We start from the raw sequence: 27,991 nt of genomic DNA, 5'->3' as shown, positions 1-27,991 counted from the left end.
AATCTGCGGCAACTGTGTGATGCCATCATGTCAATATGGACCAAACTCCCTGAGGAATGCTTCCAGCACCTTGTTGAATCTATGCCACAAAGAATTGAGGCAGTTCTGAAGGCAAAAGGGGGTCCAACCCGTTACTAGCATGGGGTACCTAATAAAGTGGCCGGTGAGTGTATATTTAGACTGATAATAATGTATATAGAAGACCCATTTTCTTCTTAAATACCAGTTGGAAAACAGAAGATCAACTTTACAAAAAGACCATAATAAATAATTGCATAAAGGGTGAAGGTTAGCTTTAAGGTTTTTCTAAGGTGACACTGTTGTTCTGGTCTCAATGCATTAGGCATGCTTGGGTAATGCCTTTGACATTTCATTGATTGGTATCTTTTTCACCAATGTTAAGCAGAGGGATCAGTAGGTTTCCACTGCTCCCACATTTGTTGACCTCATAACAATCGGCCAGAGGAACTAGTTTTTCCTCCGGTGCCACATCAGCACTCAAAAACAATAGTAAATACGTTAAGCACCTTCAAGACGTTACTCTCTTCTTGACCTGCCTGTTGATAGCTTACAATCACAAGTGGACATTGAGGATTTTGGTTATCCAAATATATTCTGCTGTATGCAAAACTAAAAGGTTGGTTGTATATTCTTCACAAGGAAAACACAATTCCCCAACGAAAGATGGATGAACAGCTGTTAGCTTAACATGGGAATAATGTCCTAATAATGTCCTGTCATAGGAGCAAACCTTTGCTTCCCACAAGAGAGAATGACCAAATAAAAACATGAGGGACATGTGGTCGTATCTACCAAAGCCCAAAGGGATCTGTTTCTGCTCTCTTGATAGCCACCACGATGAGAATGCATCAAAAAAAGTTGGGATACTTAAAATCTGAGGGTTGTTCACTAAGAACAAAACATGCCTTTTCTAAAGGCTGCAAACAAAACCTCATTGAGCTACTGCGACACGAAGCGCTGGCTCGGCGTGGTGCCTCCATGCGGCGGAGCGGAGATTGGACGTGATGAGGCTGCCCACAGAACAGAAATGTTTGAAAACCAAACACGACAACAAACATTGACGTCGGCGATAGAACAATATGAATTCGGGGGCCTTTTGTGATGGAAAGGTTGCTGCTTGTCAACCAACTGTCAAAAGGTAGAAGGCAAAGCAGCTTCCACATTGTCCACCGTGGCAGAGGACAGCCGCACACGTCTTCAACCACTTACAGGGATGCGGCGCGTGAAATTCCCAAAGGGGCCGAGGACAAGACGGGAAAATAACAAATTCACCCTTTTGTGTTTTACAAGGGGAAAAAAGTCATTATGTTACAGTTTAGATACCATGTATCTCAAGTACAGAACAAATGTACTTTTTTTTATGTCATTAAAAACAAGACTTATAGAAATGTTATATATTAAACTCCTAAACAATGATATACTACATATAACTATACAGAGGCTAAAGATGTTGTGCTGTTACGTCTTTATTGTGATTAAATGCACGTGCATTAGGTCATTTCGATGAACTTTGGCATGTCATACAGTAAGAGCAATTATTAATACACCCCCTTTATGAGATGAATATGTTAATTCTTTGGCTGCAAAGTCCCAGTCGAATAAAAAAAAATGTAATGTAATCAAATTTTCTTGCACAATGTTTCAAGTCCTAATGGTCAGGACTCGGATGCAGCCCTAGTTATTCTGGTCATTTGCCACCTGTATAATTAAATTAACCCTGTTCCTGAAGGATAGCAGCCGCACTTCAAGTGAACAGCAGTGGTGTAACTTTCTTCTTCTCGAGTGCACTAATACATTAGTCTCTCTATAGTTGTCAGGCCCTTCACGGCACAGCGGAGAACCATGGAGATCTATGGAAACAATCCCCATGAGTAGAGCAAGATCAATCTGAGCACGAGCTGAGAAATGAAAGGCTACTCCCTCTGAGAGGGGTTTTGTGAGAAATAGAATTATGACAGAGCAGAAGAGAGGGCGGAAAGAGCTCCTTCGCGGCCGGATAATTCAGCCCACTGCATTTGTCACCACTGTAACCTTCCCTCCGCTTCATCGAGGAGGTCCCTCACAAAGACTCCTTTTGTCCCTGCCATCATCGGCCTGCCATCTTCTCAGCGCTGCTCCTGCACGAACGCAGGGAAAATACAAATAAGGGAAAAGCAAGTCTGGGACACACAGAAAGGGCTGCAGGATGATGAGGTCCCAGAAGAAGATACCAGCTTTCCCAGAACAGAGACTGTGGCCATGTGACAACAGTTTGTGTGAGCTGACGTGTTTGATACAGCGGGTGTGACAGATTGAATGGAGTTCTTTCAGCAAGAAGCTTGAAGTGAGATTCAGAGCCGCTCTAATCTTACGAGTGAGCACAACGAAATCGGGCCGAAATTCATCAAGCATTTTAATTTATCTTTATATGTGACAGATGATACGGCTGCTAAAAAGCATTTAACCACTGCATGCAAACCTGATGACCTTTCCTCAATCTCTATTGAAAGCTTACGTGCCCGAGAGAGAGAGAGAGAAAACAACCCATGTCACATCATTGATTTTGTTTCGGAGAGCTGTGTCGGGGGTTCCAAGCCCCTGGGCAGAGCAGCAGTCCATCATTGGAAGACCAATGCAACCAATCAGGGCCGGAGTACATAGAGGCAACAGACCAATGTGCCTGTAGTCGCCCTGTCTAGTCTGCGCTATGGGTACTTAACACACAAGCTCACTGGAGCAGTAAAGTTATGTCAATATTGCCTTATTCAGAGTGGCTCCACATTCATCTGGTTGCCCAATAGCAATGGTTGGTCGAGAAAACCAATCACACGTCTCTCCAGCATTACAAAGTTCAACTGAGCGGAGTTTGTTTGAGGCGTTGTCTTCAAACATCTCCGCCTAAAATTGGAAAATGAATCCACCCACATGATATTTACGTTCATTGCATGTTTCTTGAATTCTTGAAACTACATTTTAAAAGGTGTTGATTAGTTGATAATTCAACATCAGATGGACAGAAAAATGATCAATAACTATTGCAAACAGTTGCGTGCCAATGGAAAATAACAAATGTTCCCTGGGTCTACTTTATAAATCAATGAGGGTGACTCCCTTTCTCTGATCTATATTAGCACTGCCTGTAATGGCTGATTGCAGCTTTTCCTGAGAAACGTTTATTCAAACAACTTCCCACTTGACCCTGCGCTTAGGAGGATCACATGGTAACATCCCATAGTAACATCCCATAGCGAGGCTAGTGTAAGCTCGTCATGTGGGCGCAAAGGAAAACTCAGAAACATTGGTGGAGAGCACGCTGTCCCCACTGCAACCCGGTTTAATATGGGAACCCTGTCCATAAACTTCCCAACGTGAACAAAGACTACTAATAAAATAAATCATGGGGCTAACATGACATCACGCTCAATACTGCACTTCCTATGCATGCATCCGACAAGTGCAAGGTCTTTTGGGTGAAGATGCATGGAGGGACGCATGCGTAAAAAAAATACCCGTTACAATCATACAGCGTTCACCTGCAAACACACACAGGGACTCTTTCTACTTGTGTTGGATTGCAATTTGACGATGTTGGTCAAAACAAGCAACTGAATACTTATAATATGCATTATTTTACTCCTTTCTAAAAGATTATGGAATCCTCACAGAATTGTAAATAAAGGCGACACATGAATTGTGTATACACAATAATGGTTGGTTGTAGTCTAACAAAGGTGATTCATTGCCTTAATTGTAAGTTTATGTACCCCAAAAACACCAAACATTATAAAAAAGTTTAAGGGGATCTGTTAGCACACCATAAAAAAAAACAGAAGAAATAATTCCAATGTGTTTGGAACTGAATAATGAATGGCTGCTTGGGTGTTTATGTATGTATTCTTTCCACAGCCTCCACTACGAAGAAGTAATCATCATGTTTTCCATCAAATTCATTGCACAATCCGAGCATCCCACCCCACCCTGTTTCATTTTACTACAATAGCCTCCTTGTTTTAGGAAATTGTGGCCTGAATGGCACCATGCTACATTACCATGATATTCCTTCACAATGCAGCTGAACGGGCTCATTCAACCCAGATGACCTTCCACAATCCCCAACAGAGTTGCCAATGGCTGCCCTACAGCTCAAAACATAGGCTCATTAAAAATCTCATCTGAAAAACTGACGAGATCCACAGCATCTACTTTTAGTACGGCACCTTTGACACGGAGAAGTGGTTGAGGAGTCTGTACAGTGTTTGTCCTATATCGATGGGAAGAGAAAGTAGGGCGTTTCCACTCATGAATACAGTAACAACATTGTGCTCTATTGTATGGTGATAATAGTGGGCCCTGATTCGCAGCACGACTCTGGAACATGTGGCTTGTTTTCTCATGAATACAAATGTCCTCCTTCATTCTCAGAGACGGCTGTCTATTCAGCAGCGACCACGAGACACGAGTCATGATTGACATTTTCGGAACACTTTAAGCTTTAAACTATTGGCGGATTTATTCACATTTGCTCTGGTGTCTCTCAAAAGGTAAATTGACAAACGCACAAATGTACAGACATTCTGCCGTTGGCAGCTGTTATTGTTCGTCCCGAGCATGCCAGTCATGAAGAGACCTCATTGTGGAATGAAACAAAATCCGCTCCTCGTTTTTCATAAAACATGCATTGTGTTCAGCCAAAACTGAAACGATTTCTTTAAAGACACTGACTTTGGATGATTCACGTTTGACTGGATTAACTCAGATTGCTCATGCGTCGTTTTAACTTTGAGTGAATTTTGGCATGTATTCATTTTTTTTCTTGCACAACTTAGACAACCATTATGCACAGAAGGGACAATTACAGCAGATTCAACTGAACATGCAATTAGGAGTATTTTACTGAGACCGACTTGAAAAATGTATACCATCATTTGTATAATAGGTATGACTAAAATAGCATTTGGCTTAGTTTACTTGACTTCTCAAGGAACGAGAATAAGCAGATTTTTTAATTAATAAGATTGTGAAACGTGTTTAGTGTACAAAAAACGTTGTCTTCATATGGTATTCAAACTAAATACTTCCACAACTGAATTTCTCCAAAAATGTCAAATACTACGCGATTATGTTCGTTAACATAAAACGTAACACCACAATTTCCAAGAGCCCAAACTGACATTTTTCTTGCCTATACCTGTAGAATGTTCTCTTGAAACGTCCCTCAAAAAATAGATAAAATCTGTTGCAAACACAAGTGACTCTCCCTCCATGGTGTTTTTAGACCCGGTCTGTTGCCGTGTGGTATTTCCTGCCGTCACTTACCTGTTTGAAAATGAACTTGTACTCTTGGTTGAGCTGCCAGGCGGTCACCAGGTGTATGGTGGACAGCACAGCTCCACTAACCACAGCCGCTCTCATCCGGACCGGCAGCAGCGTGTAGATAATGTAGACGAAGAAGACCGTCCACCAGATGCCTTCTGTGGCACTGCGGGGGTACACCATCAGCACCCCGAAAACCTGCACTACCATTAGCACCCCAATCACCAGGTAGCTGACAATCCACATGTAGTCCTGGTGGAAGCCGTTGCGGTTACACACCACCATCATGGCCAGGAAGAGAGCCATGGCCACAGAGAGTACGGAGACGTAGGCCACGTCGGGGGGCCTGTGGATGCAGTGGAAGGCGAGCATGACCGCGCACACCAGCACCAGCACCCCCATCAGCATGGTCAGCGAGCTCTGGTTGAGCCGGAAGAAGTAGCGCTGGTACAGGCGCTCCAGCTTGCCCGACTGAAATTTCTTGGACTGGAAAACCCACATAACCCGCATCCAGCAGTCCGCTGCGGACATGGCCTTGCAGCCGCCCTCCGCCAGTTCCCCTACTTCCTCCTCCTTCGTGCCCTTCAGCTCCACGTCCTCGAAGCCCACGTCCACAGCCTTTGGACCCAGGGCCCCGCCACCCATCCTTTTCCCATAGTGGTCCTCCTGCCAGGCACAGCGCAGGCCGAAGTTCCCCCCACTAGTGCCCGCTCCGCAACGGTAGTGCTGGGGGGACGCATTAGGGAGCTCCAGGTCCTCCGGGTCCCTCAGGCAGCTCATGTAGTGGGGGTTGCACAACGACGAGCTGTTCCTTCTCTTCTTGCCGTTGCGCTCTCCCCACGCCGTCTTTCGTTCATCCACCGTGCCCACAAAGAGGCCCCTGGCCCACGACATCCTGAACAAAACAGAAGAGGAAATACACCGAAAAATATATAATGACAGACAATGCTAAATTTGGGGCATTTCATTTGCATGCAAAATGTAATACGTTTAACAGATAATGGCATAGAGCATGGAGAAGGCTCTCACCTGTGTGGGCTTTTTTGTGTGTAGCAACGCTGCACTAGCCACTAGTTTATCCCAGCGAGCACACACCATGAGCTCAGACCGACCGGAGGCATCAGAGGTGTGTCTGCGGATGAGCCGTCCTTCTTTGTAGAAACAGTGAGTGCGGGTCGGCTCTATAGACCATCAGGTGCCTCTATAGACCCCCTGTTTTCCTGGAGAAACACAAACAACCCACGTGATGTTGTTGCGCTCACACCCCCTGAGGGTTAACATGGGTAAACATTACTCGTTTAGCTTCTCATATGGATGTCTTTGTGTGTACTTTGGGATAAAGCTTGGAAAGACCTCACCACCCACCACCACCAACACCACCGGGCTGGAATACTATTTAGATGGACATTTTAGATACTAGATGATGAAAACACAATCTCATCCAGTTACTGCGTCATGCAACAGGTGCAACTGGTTGTTTTCCATCAAACCAAACAGTTAAACACAGTCCAATTTCAACAAACCCGCCACTGATTCCTGGATTTTATAATGTGTTACACCGGGCGGGGGGCTTTTAGATGGAGACTCATTTTGCTTGATAATAGTCGGCTATGCTCTATCATTGCAATCTGTCCGTAACATCTTGAGTGGGCAGAGAATGAGTGTGCTCTATTCAACAACAAAGGCCTACTGAGTGGGCACCATCAGAGATCAAGAGCTATCCAGTCCAGATTAAATTGCCCATGCCTCACCCATTAGCTTTGATGACTCACCATTGCTGTGTTCTGGCAGCACATGTCAAGGACACTGCTAACCTCTAAACTTAATAAGCAAATCTCTGCCAGGCAGACAACAGTGGGAAGAGCGCACGCGGACTGCAGACATGGCGGCATTTGACAATCAACAGCAGCTGGTAATATGAGTTGATCAACCACCACAAATACAAAAAAATTGAAAGGTTTGAGTGTGTCTGCGTTCTGTCTTAATTCCATATTTCTATTAAAGATTACAAATGTTTTCTCTTTTGAAACACGTAGCATTGATGAATCAATACCCCCTGGGTAATAATCTAGTCATAAACAACCACCCACCGCTACACCCGCACTACAATCAGCATGACATTAGAATCGAGAGCATCCCATTAGCATATGAGCCAGCCTTGTATGATGCAAATAAAGTGTCCGGTTCACCTCCCACTCCGAGCGGGCAGGCTTCCTCCAGCAGCAACCTTAATCCTCGGCTCACCTCCGATGCATTCCCCGGCAGCCCGGGCAGCGGCATGCGGATCTTATGTAATACACTCTCTCTGGGCTACATGCATGCATCTGCCATTGAACATGAACACAATCTGTGCCACATACGGATCGACTCGATTCAGCCGGTTCTGCGAGCATCGCAGAGCAAGATGGTGATGCTCGACCGCGAGGGAAGACAAACGGCAGCTCCCCGCGTTCGCCGCGGCACGCCGAGCAGCTCGCCCACGTCCACGCAACGAAACATGTGTATATATATATATATATATATATATTGTTGACCAGTTACACGTGTGTAGGCCCACCGTGTTGGGATGCAGGCAGTCGGCCGGAGCGCATTACGTAACAGGACGCCTTAACGCTACACATGGGGACCAGTGTACTGCTGGACACGCTCGCAGGAGGACACAACCACGGACACGCAACTTATCGGGGGCATAAACATTCCGTCGGGGAAGTTGGATCTTGACAGTGTATCGCGGGGGTTGGGGTGGGGGAGGTGGGTGGCGCCCCCGGTTCACGGGACCGGTGTACAGTGATAACGGGGGGGGGGGGGGGGGGGTCGTCTATACGTACCGGGCCTGCCTCCCTCAATGTAAACGTGTACGTCAACCACGGGTCAATGGGCGAGAAGAAATCCGCCAGAACTCAAAAAATACAATGTATCAAATAGCGGATTTGCCTCGAAATGTCTAGAGTTTGAAATAAAAGAGCAGAAAAAGAAGAGTGTCGTGGAATGTCCTGCACACGGCCAAAGGCACAGCAGTGTTCGGTCCTACAGAGTCGCTCCGGCTCATGGACGCGGCCGCAATCGTCACAGCAAAACACTGTAGTACAAGTCAGCTGTTGCCCCCCCACCCCCGCTCTCCCCTCTCGTCCCCCCTCTCGTCCCCCCCCCCCTCCTGCTGAATCCTGTTACTGCGTTTCAGTTGAGCCGCAACAAATACGGTACCTCCGTGCAGAGAGGTGGCACCAACCGAGCCGCGGGGAGAAGGGTACGGGAGGCGGGGTAGCGTACGTACCGTTTGGACATAACGCCGCAGTGGAGCTCCAGTTTTCTCCCACACGCACACCCCCCCCCCCCTCCCCCGCGCGCGGGCGCTCTCCACGCAGCTTCGGATGCGGGTCCGTCGGTGTGCAAGAGGAGGGTCGGTTCAGGGGGAAGCGAGGGGGAACTACCGAACAGACCTTCGCCCTTCTCAGCCAGAGCTACAGTACATTCTCAACGCTTCGACCTCCCCGATTCCCTCCCTCTCTCTCCCTCTCTCTCCCTCTCCCTCTCTCTCTCTCTCCCTCTCCCTCTCTCTCTCTCTCCCTCTCTCACTCAGAGGTGGCGTGAGAGTGCCTCCTCCTGCGCGAGGTTAGATTCACGCATTGGCTTTGTATATTTGTTCTTATTTTTTTCTCACTTTCAAATGAGCAAACAGTGTCACCCATTAATACACTTAACGCAAATTAAAAAAACGTACTTTTAATTTTTATCTTTAAGCTCGAGCAGTGCTTTCAAACTGCACATGCATGCAGCATTATAGCACCATCTAGTGGAGAGAGTTCGTAATCACTGCAAAGTCAAACTGAAACTAATCAATGGTTAGATAGGGTAGTTACAACAATAAAACAATAAAGCGGTTAAATAGACACTCTCCCATTTGATGGCTACAACCACCTAGCAATCACATGATCAAGTGTAATCTATAAACCAGTTAGGCAACACTAGTGTTGACACAGAACCAAATGTTGACTTTCCCCCTTTATAAATACACACCCTGGAGGATCCGTGTGCGGTTATGTTTTGTATGTTTTTTCATTTATTCAAAAACACAGAAACAATCTGTAAAGTTTGGGTTTTAAGACGGAAATGCAAAACCGTTTTAATTTTTTTGTTGTATAAATCTAAAAACAAAAATCCGAAAGAATCAAACTTAATATTAATCAGAATAATTATCCAATTTTTTCATTCGAAGAGCAAAGTAAGAATACTTCACAATAATGTTCAAGGCAATAGAATGATACAATTCTTGTTTATAGTCATGCAAGCAAACCAACACAAGAAGACAAATAATGAATGTTAAAAAGTAGCAACCTACGTGCAGTTTTATACTGTATATGTATCAATGTTTACAGCAGTGATCCAGTTGCAATAGAGTTTGGAATATAGTTTAATCAAAGCTACTTGTGTGTGCACAGCAGAGGTGTTGCTGTTAGCACCAACATATTGTGCAGCTAGGCAGATAAGAGACTGCATTAATGGATGCTGTGCAGAAGTGTTTAGCACTTTTCAGTAGATGGCACTATAGATTAATTCAAACCATAGAGGTAGTCCATTTTTAGTCCCTCACCGTGGTCATTTTTGATTATCTAAATTACAGATATTTAATGCTGATTAATTCCTCTGAATAATCAGTTGTATGTATATGAGCAATTTAAGAACCAAACAATTCAGAAGCAAAAACAAGATTAATTGGTTCTCTTTCCTTCTTTGCCGTGTCTTCTGACCTCTCAGATGTATCTCTGGAGATGTAGGCAAATGCAGACTGTGACATTTTTTCCACCTTAAAAATAAGGAACCTTAAATCATCACTGATTGTTTTTAATTTTAGTTTCACCCCAAAGGCAGCTTCTCCAATACTCAGAGGGCCTAAAGAATTAGAATAATTTTACTTAAAGGAGAAAACCTTTGTTAAACCTTCAAAGTGAAGGTGTTGGTGCCAACTCCCACTTTGGCACCGACACCTTTCACAGTGAAAAGAACCAGCGAGCCGCAGAAAGGGACATTTATCTGCAGTGCCAAGATTTGAGTGTACCGCTGGACAATGTGGACAACAACAAATGCTTAAATGATGTAAGAAGACATTGATAGATGTTTTTAAAATGTATCTTCTATTATTCCATTGTAGTGTTCTCAGTTGTGAAACAGAACATTTCCCCATAGTGCTGTTTAATTATCACATATTTCTCAATTCATTGTCTGTGGAGCAATTCCACATTTTATCCATAGGACAAATTTGAGTTTTAGCACTCTAGCATTTGGATTTTGTTAAGAGCACGATTGTTGTACATTTGTTGACCAATATCTTTAGGACCGCCATAGACCTAAAAGTTATGAATTCTTTAAGAGCGAAACTCTTTGTGGATGTCCTTAATTGCCTTAACAGGTTTTCTGGTTAAATACATAATGTTATAAGGTAACACAGCACGCATGTTCTGAAAGAAAACCTTTCAAAATAATATCATAATCCTGAACATTATGCGTGTAACACTTATCTTAGCAGTTCCACAATAAAAGTCACAACGGGAAAAATAGAGGAATAAATCAAATATAAAAACCAATAATGGTGAATAAATGGAAGTTTAACATTTTCCTATCAAAGACAAGATTTGGGTGAATGGATAATAGACATTCAAGAACTAACAAGGGGTGCACTGTGTCTCCAAACTCTGCGGTCACCTTGACCTTGCCATCTTGTGAGGAAGTAAACATGCCAATGTAAAGAAAGCCAAATATTAAAGATGGAAATCTAGATGCTGACCTCTGCAACATGTGTACAAAATGCTTGTACATGATATCACTCATCTAATAACTTGGAATTGTAATCACAGATTGTTTCCAAATGTAATAATTCTCTCGTCATACTGCGATCCCTCGTTGCTGGTGAGTAGAAAACAGAGGATTTATATGAAGAACAGTGAAGATATGGACGAGATAGAGAGAACAATACTTTATTATCTATACATATATATACATATATATATATATTCCGTAACGAACAAAAATTGCTGAAGGTTGACAAATTGTGGCCTACACCTGTGAGATAATCCGTCATCCAGGACCCCTTTGGGGCGTCCATCTGCACCTCCGTATTCCTGTTTCCCTCCCAGAGAGTTTGGATGCGTTGAAGGTGGTTGAAAAGTCAAAGCAGAGTCATCCCGTTGGGAAAAGGTCCCCTTGAGGAGCCTCATTCGCTTCATGGTGTGTCTGCAGGTCGAGTCATTCCCTCTGCACACGATTCATCCCTCGTGTAATAAAAGTCTCTGAATGTTGGAGCCGGTTTTTCACTTCAAATTAAACCTCTCCTCTTGAAAAACAGCAGCCAATCCCTTTTACTGAGGTATGGGTCACTTCCTTTTGGAATGATTTTGAACAATGAAGTACTACCAACAAAAATCGAATAAGTTAGAAAGTGGATTCAAGCGAATTTAGATTTTGCATCAAACAAAACCAAATCAGAGAGCGTGGACTTATGGTGTATCTCACTCTGTAAATGAGGAACTGCTCCGTGATCACATCGTCAACTCGTCAGATATTACACAATGTGCATATGTGTGTGTGTGTGTGTGTGCGGTGACACTATCACTTACCTCCTCCCTGCTCTACGAGTGCGCCCTTCAAACAGGGATCAAGTCTGTGTTGGATCAAGTGCTGCATGTTCCTGCATGTCTGAACCCATCAAGTACTGTACCAACTCATGAAAGGACTTGGCAAGAGCCAGGTGTCATCTACCTCTACTGAAAAATCAAAACGCAGCATCCCTTGTACCTTAAAATAGCCCCTCATCCATAATGCACCAGCTGTAGCTCTGCCCACAGAAGCGCTTCTCATGGGACAAACTGACAGACATCTGCACTCAATGCAATGGTGCAGCTCCTGGAGCTGTTCTCTCTCTACCCTTCCTCGCTCAGCGCAATGCACTGTGGAGTTTAACTTTCAAACCTTCATCCGTTCATGTTTTATTCACATGTACTGCTCATGCAGAAGCCAAATGACTCTCTCTCTCTCTCTCTCCTCCTTTTGCTTTCCCCGCCTAACTATTTGCTGCATCCCTTCCTATGAATTATGAATCCCAGCTTTGCAGGGAATTTTCATTGCAGCCACATTCATGGTTTTATGTTGAGTTTAAGATGCATGTTGTTGATCTGCACTCAATCTTATGCACAACTTTTCTTCCCTTGAAATGTTTAGTTGGTTGGGAAAGTTTTAATAAAAAAAACGTGTACGTGAACATCTGCATCCGTACACATCCATGGTACATTCGGTACACTGAGCAGGTGTCAGAGAACCGCCAGCCATGACGTCTACCAAACCCACTCGGTGAACACAGGGCTACACTGGGGACACATTTGCATGTGAGAAAGAGAAAACTTACACATATCCACCACCAGACTTTCTCCAGTTTCTAAACTTTTGGCTTTAGACAAGTTGAAATCCTCAGTGGTCTGAAATAACAATGTGTTAGGACTGCTGGATCTGAACACGTGTCTTAGCTGTACAGTATGTACTGGTGGTCTAGGCTTGATATGTTCCAATCAAAGGAAATCTTAATATAACCATAAACAGTCACAATATTTCATTCAACAGAGAGCTTCCAGCTCCAACATGACATTGACTCTGTGCACAAAGCTTTTCCATAAATCGATTGTTCCCTGTCTTTGACTGACATGCGCAGACATCTTTTGGGATTTGAAATTATTGCGGGCCATAACCTTCACCTACCATCAGTGAATGACCTCATGAATGTACAGGTAGCATAGTGGGTGGAAATGCAAATCTCTGCAGCCAAGTTCCAAAATCATGTCGACGCCTCCCATGAATGGTTGAGGCGCCCGTGGAATTGTCGGGGACTTTGGAAATAGATCAATATTATAAATCATATCATAATTGGGTTGTAAAATTCAGGCGTCCACATACATTTTGAGCTTCTGGATCTGACAGTGTGTCAGGATTTTGCATCACCAAAGCATTGAGAAGAGATTAAGAGTCGAGCCCACCCAGCACAACAAGACCTCGTAATCTTGTTTGCCACAGTGACAGTCGCGTCGTGACGGGGGTCCCGAATAGACTCAAGATGCGGCTGTGATACAGAGTCCCATCGGACAAAAACGAGGTGGAGATGAAGGTAAGAGAGGGGAGCAGCATTGAGGGTGGGAAGGATGATATGCAGAGCAGAGACAGCCTCACTGACGTAGCAAAGGGTTGTGCACGGAGAGTGGTGGAGAATAAGAGAGGTGGGGGGTGGGGGGGGGGGTTTAGAGAAAGGGAGAGGGATAGACTGCTCACAAGCCCGCTACAGTACACTTCAGTGTTGCCCAAGAGAGAGAGAGAGCACACCATGACCGACTAGCAGAGGGGACGGAGAAGACGGGGAGTGGGCTCTCCAACCTCCAACCGAGTGAGTACAGCGCCATCTCTTCTGCATCTCATCTCTGCTGCAAACGGCATAGATGGCCGCGATAAACCGCCTTTTGTGAGGAATACCTGATCCGATGATTTAAAAAAAAGGCACAGGTTTGCCTTTCAACTGCTACGGGAATTTTGATTCAAAGTTTGAGGAATGTGAGTTTGTGTATATGCGGCTGTCAAAGTGAGGCCCGGCTACCCTTTCATTCACATTTGGAGCATTTTGAACATATTTGATGTAGGTCCAAAGCCGTCATTGTCAGCAATCACATTTCTGTGGAAATTCCGACGTGCACTAAAGCAGAAAATGGCATTTATTGCAGTTGTGTGACAGAGGAGCCGTTGTGGGATGCTGTGGGCATACTTGCAGGCGTTCATGCTTTCTCCATTGGGGGGGGGGGGAGTGCATTTGGGACCGCTAGGTTTCCTGTGTGGGGTCAATTAAATACTGCATGAGACAGAGCACTAAAAGCCTATCCCGTGAGGAGTGGAGTGCTTTCCGTTTGTGTGTGTGCATGCGTGCATATGTGTGTGTGTGGTAGGGGGGGGGGGGGGGGGGGGGGGTGGGGCGGTGCATCAGTGTGCGATTCCTTGATTAAATTTGATGAGCCAGCAATGTTTAGAGGGCCAACGATTCCAGTTGAGCTTCTGTTTGAGCCTTTCTATTATGTTTAATTTATTTTAAGATGTAAGGATGTAGACTCTCTCTCATTTATTCATAGCTAAAAAAAACAAAAGTCACTAAAGACCTTTAAGATTTGAAACTTGAAAAGAAAACGCACTGTTTTTGTAAAGCTGGAATGGGTGAACATTACATATTGATAACCCAGCGAGCTCAGCCCACAAGCCAAGACGCACCAATTAGGCCCGTGTGAAACTTAAATCAGGTCAGCATCGAACAAGCATCTGATTTAATAAGGGATGCATTATGTGCTGCACTGTGGGTACACAACTTTATGTGGGTTAGCTCCAGCCTCTCTGTACTTTGAAGCAGTTTGGTGAAGTTGGGTTGAGGGATCCCCGGGGGGGGGGGGGGGGGGGGGGGGGGCTAAGTATGCACCGTGTAGCGAGCGAGGCCAAGCCGAACAGTGGGGATGATTCCTGGCTGGAGTCCTCTTCCTTCCTACTATGCGCCGCCTCCTCCGGCGTCCTTACATCAGTAACTTGTCAAACCTCCGTGCTGTGCGCCGTCACTGGGAGGACGCGGCGTGTTAGGTGAGAAATCAGTTCTTTGTTGAAATGCTTTGGATGTGTTTATTTATATGCTGCCAAGGGCCCATTACAGTCATGGTAGAAAGTAGGTAACATTAGAACAGGAGGAGGGTGGAGCTGCTTTCGGGACAGGATGGAGCATCAATCTGGGTGGCTCTCCTATTGATCCGCTCCGCCCTACTCTGGTTGCACTTGCTCCGGATGATCCACCTACCCCTGTAATGCTGCCTCAGCTCGCACTTCACACGGGCCGGGTGACTGCAGAGCTTCTGCGCTGAAATGTGCCGATTTGTTGAGGAACCCTTGAACACTGTCCTCTCCGAGGTGCCTTTTCACAAGCCATTATGTTCCCGCTTGGTGCAGAGCGTGGTGGCAAATTGTGCATTTGTTAAACAAAAATGATATGAGCACCAAAACTCGTCTTTTATGTCAGTACTTGTTTGTTAAAAAAAAGAGGCCATTTCTTCAAGATCAGCAACAAAACCATGTTCGACACATTTCCCTGGATAGTGAAGGCCTGTATATACTAAAGGGCTGAGAAAAGAAATATTATGAAGTACACCTGCATCCCGTTACCAGGAGGATTGGACAGCACTAGATGTAATATCCTGTTAGTGAGAGCATGCTGCAGACAGAGCGGAGACAGACCTCAGTGGCCCTCTGTCCTCTGTACAGCATCTTAGTTCACATTCAGATGGGCGTCATGGCATCAGTGAATATAGCTGAGCCCGTCTCAAATCTGCTTTGCTCCTTCTTGAGGGAATCCATCAAAACTCAGTGAACTTTGACAATCCTGCACTATGTTCTCCCCAATGCCAATCCCCGTCTGTGATGTGAGGAGGGGAAAGAAAGGAGAGCTAAATTTAGACCCACTGTAGAGCAAAAATAAATAAATAAGATTGTTTTGTTCATCTCACGTCCCATTGTTCTAACAAAGTGGCTGCCTTCCTCCATCTGTATTTTTCTTCTTTGTACCTCTGTTTAACACACGCTCTTTCTCCTTGTCTTTGTCATCTTTGCGTTTCTATCGCGCTGTTTGAAAAGCGGATACTCAATGGCTGCTTTATGCACATCTCTAACGATGAAAAATAGTTGTCCTATCTTCTCAGCTGCACAGACGTGTGTGTGTGTGTGTGTGTGTGAGTGCATGTGTTTTTATGCTTGCTTCATTTCATTTCTAAAAAACCCACGTAGAAAAATAGCTCAGAGACATTTCTTTGCTGAAAGCCCTGGTGGAGTGCACTTAATTCTTGAGCAGCCAAAGTTGAATGAGGGTGAGACAGCGCAGGCTGCCAGCATAATGGATGCTAAAGTAGGGTCCTCAGTGCCTGAAGCAGGCAGAGAGGAGAGAAGACGTGCCGGACCTGACTCGCCCGGGAACGACAACTGTTGTCTCCTCCAACAGAGACCTCCTTGCTGGCTGATTGAGACATGTGATGGACCCTAGATGGCTGCTTGCTGACTCACCGCTGCATTTCTGTTCTGTCGGCTCATGCATCACCTTCCTGTTAGGAGGATGGTGCAGGGCAGGCAGGCAGGCAGGCAGACAGACATCCATGTCCTCTCCTCCTTCTGTCTCCGGGGTCCTTGGCTAACATCACACCCTTTTTGGTTAGCAGTCACTTATAAAGCAAAGACATGGCAGTGGAAAGAGAATTGCAGACTCAGTTGTCTTTAGAGGTTCTATCTGGGCCAGTGAAAAGAATAAACACCGGACCAGCCTGGCTGATTTTATGTCACGTTTTCAGGCTCTGTTAAAGCAGAACATAAGAGGAGGAGGAGAGGACGGAAAAAGGAGAGGAGAGGAGAGGGGAGGGGAGGGGAGGGGAGGAAAGAAAAAGCTGATTTTCTTGCATGGATGCTGGCTCAAAGCTGAAGAAACCCATTGAACTGTACACACCCGTGCTGCAGTCAGTGCATCAATTTTGTATAGGAAATGGCTGTTGAGGCATCGCAGCAACGTCAGCTGTGAAACACTTAGGCTGAGCGCGCCTCCCTCTCTCCCCTCTCCATCCTGTAACCACGGGGCTGAGGGGAGGAGGGTTCTGCTTTTTCTGTGCAATGGGGGAGAAGAGAGCGCTGGCAGCAGAATCATGTCTGCCTCCGACTCCAGCGCTAAAGGACTCATCTGTAACAAGGTAACGCTGCTGATGCTCCCCTCTTCGTTTAATCACTTACTGCATGCCAACTCAGTCTCTTCATTCATGAGTCCCCCGTCTGTCTCCTCCGAGACATCCTGTTTCTGTTTTCCTCTTCCCCTCCGGTCTCACTCTTGTCTCGGCAGAAGTCTATTCCTGTTCACTCACTTGGCCAGCATCTCCCTACTTCTCTCTCCTCCTCCCCTTTCCCTTCTTCTCTGGACATATGGTACAGCAACACACAGCGCTTGTCTTTTTGTTTCTACTCAATAGGCTACTTTACAGCTTTACATTGAACTTGTTCCTCCCTGGGAAGCCCATGTGTTGAATGTTATGGATTTTTTTTTCTTATCTCCTGTCTTGTTATGAAGTCATCCTACTACTCCTTCCCGTCCAGCACAGGTTTGCAGGGATAAACTGTGTGTGGAACCACAAATAACAATTTATTTTTTGAAAAAAAAGTAAATCCATTCAATACTCAATTCATATCCATCCTATTTTTTATGTTGTTGATGAGGAGGATCTGTTTAGTTTCAGTCCCAGTTTGGTTCTATTGGTTAAATTCTCACAGTTTTTTCTTTTTTAGAAAACATAAATATAACTTCATAAGTAGCTCTCTCACTGACATGGCATGTGTCAGCTTTTTCTAACGAGTAGACATTCTCCCCACGTTACGCATGTACACTGTGGTTCAGTGCAGAGCAGGTTCCTCCTCCAATCAGAGGATCGGCAGTTCGATCCCGGCTCTGCCTTCTTTGGGCAAGACACGTAACCCCAAACTGCTCCTGTAGCTGGAAGTGGAATGAATGTTAGTTACGGTGGGCAGGTGGCACTTGGTGTGCACTGTCCTGTCAGGTGAATGATGACATGTAGTGTTAAAGCGCTCTGAGTGGTGGGAGGACTAACAGGGAGCGACGTAATGTCATCCATAGATATACAGTACAGTATTTGTCCATCAATGGCTACACTGCTGTCAGAGTGAAGGCTGTGATAGCTTTGTAAAGACTGAAAAAAAAGGAGCAAAAAAAAGACACAAAGACATTTTCACTATTGAGGCTTGTTATGTATTTTCAATTGGGATGCAATGTTACAGTAATGTTACTGTGATGCTGTAACAAAGGATTTGGGGTCTGGACGTTAACAAGACAAAGAGATATTGGCTCCTGTGCTTTTAAGTTAAAGGGCTTTTAGTTTTCTCTTATTGGTCTTTTGGTTATCTAACCAGGAATGTACATTTTGGTCCATCAAATTAAAAATCAAAGTGCGCAACATTGAAGCAGCGCGTTCAGAAAACAGAAGGTGAAGACAGCATATATATTTTGCGCTAAAGAGACTTTCTGCCCTTCAGAATATCAGTCCATCCATCTGCAGAGTTCCATGCGCTTTAATTAGGTTTCGTTTCATCCCCTGGCAGCCGTTAGTATTTGAATGAAATCCACAAACTCTGCGTTGGATTCAGCCGAAACAATTTTGTGGCGTGGGATAAAACAAAGGAGGGATGCAAGTGGTGGGCAGGAGTGAAGAGACAGGTAGGGAGAAAAGGTAACAGGAGGATGACGTTGTGGAGCTATTTTTATCTCCTGTGGGTGCTCCTGTCTGCTATGCGAGTAGGCTTCCAGCTCCGCATCCAGCGGGGACTGACGGAGTGAGAGGACAAATGTAGGATTTGTTGAGGCAATCTTTGTCAGAGTTTTATCAGCAGGGAAGTCTGTGTGTTTATTCAAGAGGTAAGCAGGAGTTTGTGTTATTTTCCATGGCGCTGATCCATAGAGAAGAGACATGTTTGTGTTGTTGTGTTCGGGTGATTGATTTTATTTTTTTCGTTATTTTTTAGTTAAGAGTTGTGCTACGTGCCAATAAACCTTCGATACCCAATAGTGTGAAATAGTGTGTGTATTAAAAGAGCCTTAATTAGAATCCTTTTATTTTGCCTCGTGGTTCAACGTTAGCCCGGCCCATTGGCTTACTCTAACAATCCAACACACCATTTGTCGAAAGACAACAAAAACGCCACAGCAAACCCTGAGGAAATATGGAGTTCATGAGAAAGTTCTGTTAATTCAATTCAACTTCATTTAAATCTGCTGATTTCTGTACAAGGACACACATTTTGACACAACTGATTCATTTTGTGACACAACTCGTACATCATTTATTGATACAGACCTGGATTAGAGAAGAAAAAGGAAAGTATTATACTGTGTTATCAGTAATCTTGTTAGAGTCACTTATTTCTACACCCTGCTCAGTGGGTAAACAGACCACAAGTACTGTGCTGCTGGTTGTTGTAGTACTTTGGAAAGCAGCCAGCTGGTGAGACCACATTACATGTCATTCAGCTGATGCTTTTATCCAAAGCGACTTACATTGCATTATAACCCGTTGGCCTGGTGAGCGATTAGGGGTTGGGTGTCTTGCTCAGGGACACCTCGACATGACACATTGGGCTGCCGGGTATTTCAACCGCCAACTTTTGGGCTCCCAGCGCACCACGCTACTCTGTGCTGTACCATTGCCCCCGCATGGCCTCAGAAAAGGACAGGCAGGTTCGGAGACACATGGGAGACACAAAGCTCCATCAGAGCTACATGTATATTTGCTCTATTGTGAGGGATTCTGAGCAAGTAGCGGCAGCTGCTGCGAGCGATTAGTAACGGCGTTGTGGTGGATTTATCTCCCCTCTGCCTGGACAAGCAACAGTTATCTCTCTCTTCTCCCATCTTCCTTTCTTTCAGGGTTCAGCCGATTCCTATAGTCGACCCTCGGATTCCGACCTGTCCCTGGAGGAGGACCAGGAGGCGTCTCGGCGTGAAGCCGAGCGCCAGGCTCAGCTACAGCTAGAGAGAGCCAAGGTGAGAAATGTCAGAGCTCGTCTTTAAATTCACCTTCAGCTCCTGAGGAGCCGTTTTTAAGCAGCCGAGTCATGTAAAGAATCAGAGGATACATAAATAGATTCACGTATTCATAAGAGTCAACCCTCTCGAGACCATTTTGTGATTTAGAGCGATATAAATAAAATAGTTTTTTCATGTCCAGCAATATAGGATTGAAAGCAATGATACTATTGCCAAATGTAATGTGTATATTTGTCTGTTAACAGTCCAAACCGGTAGCATTTGCAGTAAAAACCAATGTGAGCTACTGTGGGGCCCTTGATGAAGATTGTCCAGTCCAAGGTGCTGCTATTAACTTTGAAACAAAAGACTTCCTGCACATAAAAGAGGTGAGAGGCCGTTAATGGTGTGTTACATGCAAGAGTTTTATTAGTTGTAAACGGTTGTAAACGGTGTATTTTACTCTCATGCAGAAATACAACAATGATTGGTGGATTGGTCGGCTGGTGAAGGAAGGGGCAGACATCACTTTTATCCCGAGCCCAGTCAAACTGGAAGCCATGAGGATTAAACAGGAGCAGAAAGCAGCAGCAAGGTCAGAGGTCACACACCTCCGATCGATCTCCGGCCAAATCCCATTGTGCGCTGGCACCCCGAGGCCTCCAACCCTGCACCCTCAGAGACGCCACTGACGTCACAACTAAATGGTCGGGTTTCAGAGGCTGCAGGGGCTTGAAATGAGATAAATTTGAAGGATACAAGCCTTTGCTGCGTCATACCAGTTTACCATGGCAACATCACAGACTAATTTTACAATTGTGGGTATTTATTTGACATTTTTTTATTGATTTGAACATCCTCAAGGCTCTTTCCTTAGGACACATGATGGAGGTCATTCTCAAATAATCTATTTCTTTGTTTTGCCAAAACAGCTTCATCAAATTTATGAAAAGTTTTTTAACACAGTCCTCTGATTTCATGTTTTTCTAGGCACCATCTTTGTCTCTGTGTAAATATGCCAGCTCACACTCCCATGTACCATTCTCTTGTTTGACCTTCTTGTTAGTTTCCCTCATTGCTATAAATTGTGAGCGTCTAGAATTGTGAGTCCATCCCTAAGCCCTCCAGAACTATGCAGAAACGCGTATCACAATCCAAGAGTTCTGAATCAAAGATATTGGGATTGGTCCACTGTTATCACTCCTCTACTTGGCTCTGTATCCGTCTTCCTGTCTCTCGGTGTTTGCCCTGATTCCACCAGCTCATTTTTTAGACGTAACTACTGTGTTGTTCTATTTGGGAAGTTGTTCTTTCTAAATTGCCTCCTGAGGGGATTCTCGCATAATGAAGCTTTGCATTATGTTGCTCCACAGGAAAGGAGGTAACGCTTCGTCTGGAGGCTGGAGATCCACCCCGCCATCTGCAGGTAAGTGGGACTGCAGGAGACTACTGCTGTGTCACATGGTCGGATTTGCACACGAGGTTACTCCCGGGATAAAAGGTTCACTTTTAGAAGAAACGTGTGTCTTTGACTTTGGAAACCAAGTGTGTTAGTGTCCCTCCAAAATGTACACTACAAATTAAGAAAGGATACTTCTTTGAAGGGCCACAAATCTAACCCTTTCTTCGGTCCAGCATGCAATGCATGTTTGTTAATATACTCTTAGTAAGAGTGAAATATTTTCTCCTAAAATATTTTTTTGCCATAAAATAGCTTTTATCCTCCTTGCCTAATCTTTGTTTTGTGTATTCTGAAAGCCAAACAGAAGCCGAAACAGGTATGTTTCCCATTGGGCCTCTGCCTTATTAATTTTTCAAGAACACCCTCATTTACACTGCTACACTTGATGCATTGTATGGCTCTGCACATGCAGAGCAGCCACTAGCTGCTAGTGAGTTAAATGCATTGGTTATCTCACCAAGTTAATGTCAGCGCGTTGTATATAAACCCTGTGTGTGCTTGTGGCATGTGCAGACGGAACTTGTTCCTCCTTATGATGTGGTCCCTTCGATGCGGCCGGTGGTGTTGGTGGGGCCTTCGCTGAAAGGATATGAGGTGAAACAACCTTTAAATCTACTTTTCCGTTTGGTTCTGATTATTGTTTGGATTTAATTACATTGGGTTTGTTGAAAATGGAGCAGCTGCTTTGGAGCCGTTGCTGTTTTTCAGCCACAGTGTGTCTCTTTTCATGCTACTGTTCATAGTGTCTCAACTGAGCACCAAACATCTGGAGCTTATAATGTCCAGAATATGGGTATTTTCTTACTGTAGACCACTTTGTGTGATAACCTTTTCTCAGTATGCTTGTGTTTTAGCCTGGCTCAAGGGATGGCTATGTAGGTCAGTCAGCCCTCTAATTTGATTCAGATTGAAACATCTGAGATTGATGAAATGCCATGAAATGTTTTACAGACATCCATGATGACATTTTGTACGGACCTGATCCATAACTTATTTTCTTGTGCCACCATTAGATTGGCGTTTATTGCAGGTGAAGTGAAAAGCTATACATTAAAATTGCGTTGAATTTGGTACACGCTGTTCACTCAAGGGCCAACACCCAGTCCGGATTTGAATGTGTCCAGCACTTTGGTTCATGATAAGATGGGTATTTACCGTTATTTAAATCCACCCATTTAAATAGACTTTGATTACTTTTAACATCAGACAAATATGTGACACAGATCAGTTTTTTATTTGGTATTTTCTTCCTGCGCATGTAATTGTTTGTTCGACTTGAATCTGAACCGTGCATTCTGGTCCAGTGTGGACTCGTCTGGTTTGATCTGAAAGGAATCACTCTCACCCCCATTATCCCGTTAACACTGATACTAAACACCGCAGTAACATCCTGATGAAATTACAGCTCACACAACAAGGAATCTCAGGACAGCCAGCGTAGCCTTTCTCGTCAGCTACTGTCTGTGATTGTCTCCTAAACACAAGTGAGATGAGATGAATGAAAACACCTCGCTGTTGAACTCAATCAATCTTACAATATGTCAATTTGGAACCAACCCGCGGACGAATATGCTGAAATGTGAGGCGTGTGATTGAACGCGATGTCTCTGTGCTTCAACATTTGAGCTCGGGCCTCGCTCTCTCTCCTCTATAACTGCGCCGGCTGTGTGCCAAGCCACACGTGTGTGTGTGTGTGTGTGTGACATATTTATGCATCGCTCTGGTGATGTGCTTTGGGGAAGCTCCAGTGGTAAACGCCAGGCTGCCTCTCTCCTCTGACATTCTCTCTTTCTCAGCTTTTCCCCTCTTGTGCATACAGTATCTACGGTTGCTCACCATTGTTCCCTCCCTCTCTCTTTTTTTCTCCCCACACCCCCCGCCGTTGCTGTGGCTACATTTCTCTGTCACATTATGGACACTCCTGTACACTTCATTTCTCATCGTGAAGGCCATCCATTTTTCAGGAGAGTTTGAAAATAGACTGCTGCACTTCACTTCCTCCGAGAAGCACACTCTCTTCCTCTCCACGTCATCCTTAGATGGAAAACAATAACCCGTGAAATGTAATATCCCCCCCCCCCCTCAAAAACATGCAAGGCACTGTGAATATGCTAATTGTGTTCATTTCAAATGGTAAAATGGGACGTCATTCTCTGGGAGTGAGTGTATTGGGTATGTTGTAGTGACATTTAGCTTCGTGTGAGCTGAAACCGCTCACACCTCCCGTCACTTACAACGTGAGTCACCAACACCGTTAAGCTTGACTTCATAGCTAGCTAAGAGCCTTTACTGTAACAAACTCATGTAACCGGACCTTACAGATGAGAAGAAATGTGATGTAAGGCGTTAGCGAGACGTGGAATGTGGTCCCATGGAGGTGGACCATGAAGTCTAGTTTTTAATCCGCTCAGTCTACGGTTATGTCTCAAACACTTCTGGTACGTCCATGTGTCAAAAATGAGATATCATCCAGATGTTCCCGAAAGCAGCCTTGTGGCGTCAAACACTGCACTCCTCATCCTGTTCAGTGTAACTCAAACATCCAGGTGAAGTAACAACAAGAAACACGCATCTTTGAGGAGGACTTGTTTTCTCGGTGATCCTTTCCATCAGTGGGGACATTCTTCCATTTCCCTCATGAGGAATGTCATTGTGACTGCATATCAACCGTATCACCTTTTTGGCCAGCTGTTCAATCTTTTGTAAAAAAAAATCAAAAGATTGATATCACAAATATTAGTTCTGCCGCACGCAAAAAAAATCAAAATAACACTTGTCACTCATGTTAACGATTCTTATCCTCAGATAAAAATTTGACCCGTGATTACACATCTGTAAGTAAGTAAGTATCACTATGTCAGCAGGGCAAATCCAAAGTGAATGAAGTATTAATGTTGGGCTAAATGTGTGTCCATTGGTATGTATTTAATAATACCAGTCCCATTTCACTTCTCTCCCCTCTTCCTCATGTGTCTCGTAGGTAACAGACATGATGCAGAAAGCCTTGTTTGACTTCCTAAAGCACAGATTTGATGGCAGGTGGGTACGTCAGTCCGTGTTACTCTTCCACAGCTGCAGCCCGGTGTACAGTTACACCGTTTCAAGGTCGATAGGACACATGGTGATGAGGATTTATTTTTGGAAGAGTGTACAAGTTCATCTCATCTTCTGTAATGGAACCGTTGTGGACGTGATGTGATTAGACGCTTCTTCTCTAGGATCTCCATTACGCGGGTGACTGCTGATCTATCACTGGCGAAGCGCTCGGTGCTGAACAAGAAGGCCATAATGGAGAGATCCAACACACGCTCCAGTTTGGGTGAGTGGGAGAAAAGCAGTCTCTGATCTTTTGTTGCTAAATAAAGATTAACGCCGGCTAAGAATAGATGCGTCCTCTCTCTTTGAAGATACGTTGGTACTTAAGAAAGGGACCTCGTACAACGCCGTGTCTTTCTTTTGCTTGTTTGTTGACAGCGGAGGTCCAGAGTGAGATAGAGAGGATCTTTGAGTTGGCCAAGTCCCTCCAGCTGGTTGTCCTGGATGCGGACACCATCAACCACCCGGCACAGCTCCTCAAAACCTCTCTGGCTCCCATCGTTGTCTACGTCAAAGTCTCCTCGCCTAAAGTAGAGCACCCCTTCAACTATATAGACATTTCTCTATACAGTGCCTCTGTGGCTGTTGAATATTACCAATATTGAAAATGGCCCGAAACAGGAGAAAAAAGTTGCTTGATAGAAAAATGAATCAACACTTCCTTTAACTGATCATTTTTTACATTCAATTTATCATTTAGCTAAATTATTTAAGATTTTCATTTCAGCAACTCAAAACATTTGCTTGTTCCAGCATCTCCAATGTAAATATTTGCTGCTTTTCTTTGTACTATGTCTGTAAACTGAATGCATTTGGGATGAATACATTTGGTCAGACTATACAAGATATTTCAAAGGTACCTTGCATCTCACATCTTGTATTCTTTGCATTGTCTCTCTTTGACGACACAGCTAAAACAAGCCTGAAATTTTCTCCACATTAAGCGTATATTGAAAGAGGAAAAAAAAGACGTGATGCAAAGGCGTCGTACAACCAAATAAAAGAAGAAAATTGAGAAATTAAATTAGAGCCATGCGTTTGACAATCTTCACTTCTTGAATTTGTATTTTTTTTTACTGTTTTTACGGTTTTTATTTCTTTCCCATTTCACAGGTCCTTCAGAGGCTGATCAAATCTCGAGGGAAGTCCCAAAGCAAACACCTGAACGTCCAGATGATGGCAGGGGATAAGCTAGCACAGTGTCCACCTGTATGTCACTCTGCCTCTAGAAACATACAAAGTTAAATAGAGTTAAAGTGCTCAGAAAAGGATATTTGCAAAAAAGTTTTGACATTCATGCAGTGGTGTAATTCTGTTCTCACCGCCCATATTCATGTATTTGGCTCTTTAGGAGATGTTTGACGTCATCCTGGATGAGAATCAGCTGGAGGATGCATGTGAACATCTGGCAGAGTACCTGGACATTTACTGGCGAGCTACTCATCTCCCCTGTTCTGCCCCTGTTAACCCCTTACTGGACCAAAGTGTGATCACCCCACCCTCAGCTAACTCCAGCCAACAAGTGAGACAGACACAACTGCTGCTGCTTTTATTCATATTTTGGCCTGAATTATTGATCACAACCTTTTTGGTTTTTTCATTAGTTTTCTGAGACTCAAGAGTTGATCGAATGATCACTACCACGGACAAAGGTGAGATAGAATAATGTTTGTCTTCTTTACTCTATTGAGCTTTTACTATTTCTGGTGTTTCTGGTGCTTCCTGTCTGGAAATGTCCCCTCTGGTCCACTGCAGGAAGCCCCGCGCTGTCCTCCGGAAGACTAGAAGGTCAAAGAGCACAGGGAGCAGGGCGCCACCAGGGGGCAGCAGCAGCCCTCATCTCTCCTAAGCCAGCCAGCACCTTCTGTGGCCCCACCCGGGGCGACGAAGACAACACGAGCAGAGCACCTCCACTGAGAGCAAGAGGCTGGTGAGCTGGAGGAAGAGGAGACACAAAACAGGGAGAGGAGGAGGAGGAAGATTCAAGAGAGGAACCCACACCTCTCACTGCTGCCCCCTCGGGAAGAGCCCCGTGCTCCCACCACCATGCGACAACTCAGGGCCGCTTTCTACAGCTACACTTCTACTGGTAACGAAAAACCAGTGCAGTCCTGCACGCCTCGTCCCCCTCCCCCTCCCTCCCACCCTGACCTCGTTCCCGACCCCGTGCTTTAACACTGGAAGTCCCATTTCTCACCCTGCAGAGCCGAGCTAGCCCATGTGTGATCAGACACCCCCCCACCCTAGAAGTGGCAGTCGCAGACACACATGGGCTAATTCAGCTGTCGTTGTGGAAAAATTCCTGCGAAGAGAGAAAAGAGTACTGTAGCATAGCAACACTATCAGTATTATTGAAAATACAAACATGAGTAGCTTCCCCAGGGTTTCCTCTCTGAAAACCTGGTTTCCCCTTTTGGCCAAAGAGGGACGGACCCCGAGTCTGTTTGTCCTCCGTCTCTACAGCTGTCTGTCGGCTGTCATTCCAGTTTAAACCAAATGTTTCCTCAAAGGCACAATCCTTTCCAGCGGAATCGACATGCAAGGAAAATGAAAACTTGATTTCTTTCCTTGTTTATCCAGTAGCCTTTTTAAAGTGTTGTTTATTCGCAAATATGTTTTACAGCAACTATCTATACAACGATGTATGATTCATATCTTGGCTCTCGTTATAACGGTTCACTTATCTGTATGCAACAGTGATGCAAAGTTCATGCATGACAAGCACATACTTGCACATCAAAAGACTATATGCATATTTTGTCACAGCTGTGAATGTATAAATGCTGGAAGGATCATTTACAATAACTGTGGTTTGTTTGCAGATATTTAGCGGCGAATGTGATTCAAAATTTACCCCTAACTGTGGTTGTCATGAAATATCAGTTAAATATTAACCACAAAGAAATTAGTTTAAGTTATTTTTTCTGAAACAATTTGAAAAACCTTGACACATAATTGAAGCACAAGCAAATGTATTTTTTATGTGTAGGTTACTCCAAAAAAAGGACAGATTGGTTGCTCCAGTCTCAGGGCACAAACTGGCTTTGATGACGGCTGACTGTCCTTTTTTTGCAGAAACTCTACCCTTATTACCAGTTGTACATAATTCTCTAAACCAATATTTGCCATTGCCTGTTTAATATATTTTACTTCTTCACAATGACTATGATAAATTGTACGAAATGAATCAACCACATCATGTCTTGTTCTTAAAGTTTCCAAGCGGACTGCAAAACATACAAAACACTTAAATCAGTGTATTTTCTGTAGGATGTCCAAAGGCAATATATTTAAAGATGAATAATACATTGAATACAACTTACTCGGCCATTCAGTAGTGTATTGAAAAAGCACTATTTTGCATTTACAGCTAAAATAAGCATGTGAATAACAGCCCTTTCCAATAGGTAGAGGGAGTGGGACCTCTAGTGGAATAGTCAAGTTCGTACTTGTATCAAATTCTTATTTCTAGAAAAGAAAGAAACTGCTACATAAATTAATAATATGTA

The 27,991-nt window shown here is 44.3% G+C and overlaps 2 protein-coding genes across 2 annotated transcripts in view; one reads left to right on the top strand and one right to left on the bottom strand.

The window, feature by feature from the left end:
- Window positions 1–8,830, bottom strand: part of LOC119222278 (adenylate cyclase type 6-like) — a 28,496-nt gene extending 19,666 nt beyond the window's left edge. The window contains exons 1-3 of the mRNA XM_037478781.2: window positions 8,588–8,830; window positions 6,343–6,533; window positions 5,317–6,208 (exon numbers count right to left, since the gene is read on the bottom strand). Coding sequence (XP_037334678.2) covers window positions 5,317–6,207 — 891 coding nt within the window. The 5' untranslated portion in view covers window position 6,208; window positions 6,343–6,533; window positions 8,588–8,830. The remainder of the gene's footprint in view (window positions 1–5,316; window positions 6,209–6,342; window positions 6,534–8,587) is intronic.
- Window positions 8,831–16,305: 7,475 nt separating this feature from the next.
- On the top strand, window positions 16,306–27,669 carry cacnb3b (calcium channel, voltage-dependent, beta 3b). Its single transcript, XM_037478768.2, has 14 exons — window positions 16,306–17,090; window positions 19,826–19,942; window positions 20,191–20,313; window positions 20,398–20,519; window positions 21,298–21,350; window positions 21,683–21,702; window positions 21,900–21,980; window positions 24,367–24,425; window positions 24,605–24,705; window positions 24,861–25,012; window positions 25,596–25,691; window positions 25,834–26,004; window positions 26,087–26,134; window positions 26,238–27,669. Exons 1-13 carry the CDS (start codon window positions 17,046–17,048, stop codon window positions 26,114–26,116), a joined length of 1,170 nt encoding a protein of 389 aa, XP_037334665.2. The 5' UTR covers window positions 16,306–17,045; the 3' UTR covers window positions 26,117–26,134; window positions 26,238–27,669.
- Window positions 27,670–27,991: the final 322 nt, after the last annotated feature.

The sequence above is a fragment of the Pungitius pungitius genome, chromosome 1 (assembly GCF_949316345.1).
Source record: "Pungitius pungitius chromosome 1, fPunPun2.1, whole genome shotgun sequence".
Taxonomy (NCBI): domain Eukaryota; kingdom Metazoa; phylum Chordata; class Actinopteri; order Perciformes; family Gasterosteidae; genus Pungitius; species Pungitius pungitius.
This window is presented reverse-complemented; position numbering and strand designations above follow the sequence as displayed.

Coding starts and splice junctions, on each gene's coding strand:
- cacnb3b (XM_037478768.2), top strand. CDS start 17,046: ATGTCTGCCTCCGACTCCAGCGCTAAAGGACTCATCTGTAACAAG. Junction 24,706..24,860: donor CAACACACGCTCCAGTTTGG/GTGAGTGGGAGA, acceptor GTTTGTTGACAG/CGGAGGTCCAGAGTGAGATA. Junction 25,692..25,833: donor AGCTAGCACAGTGTCCACCT/GTATGTCACTCT, acceptor TTGGCTCTTTAG/GAGATGTTTGACGTCATCCT.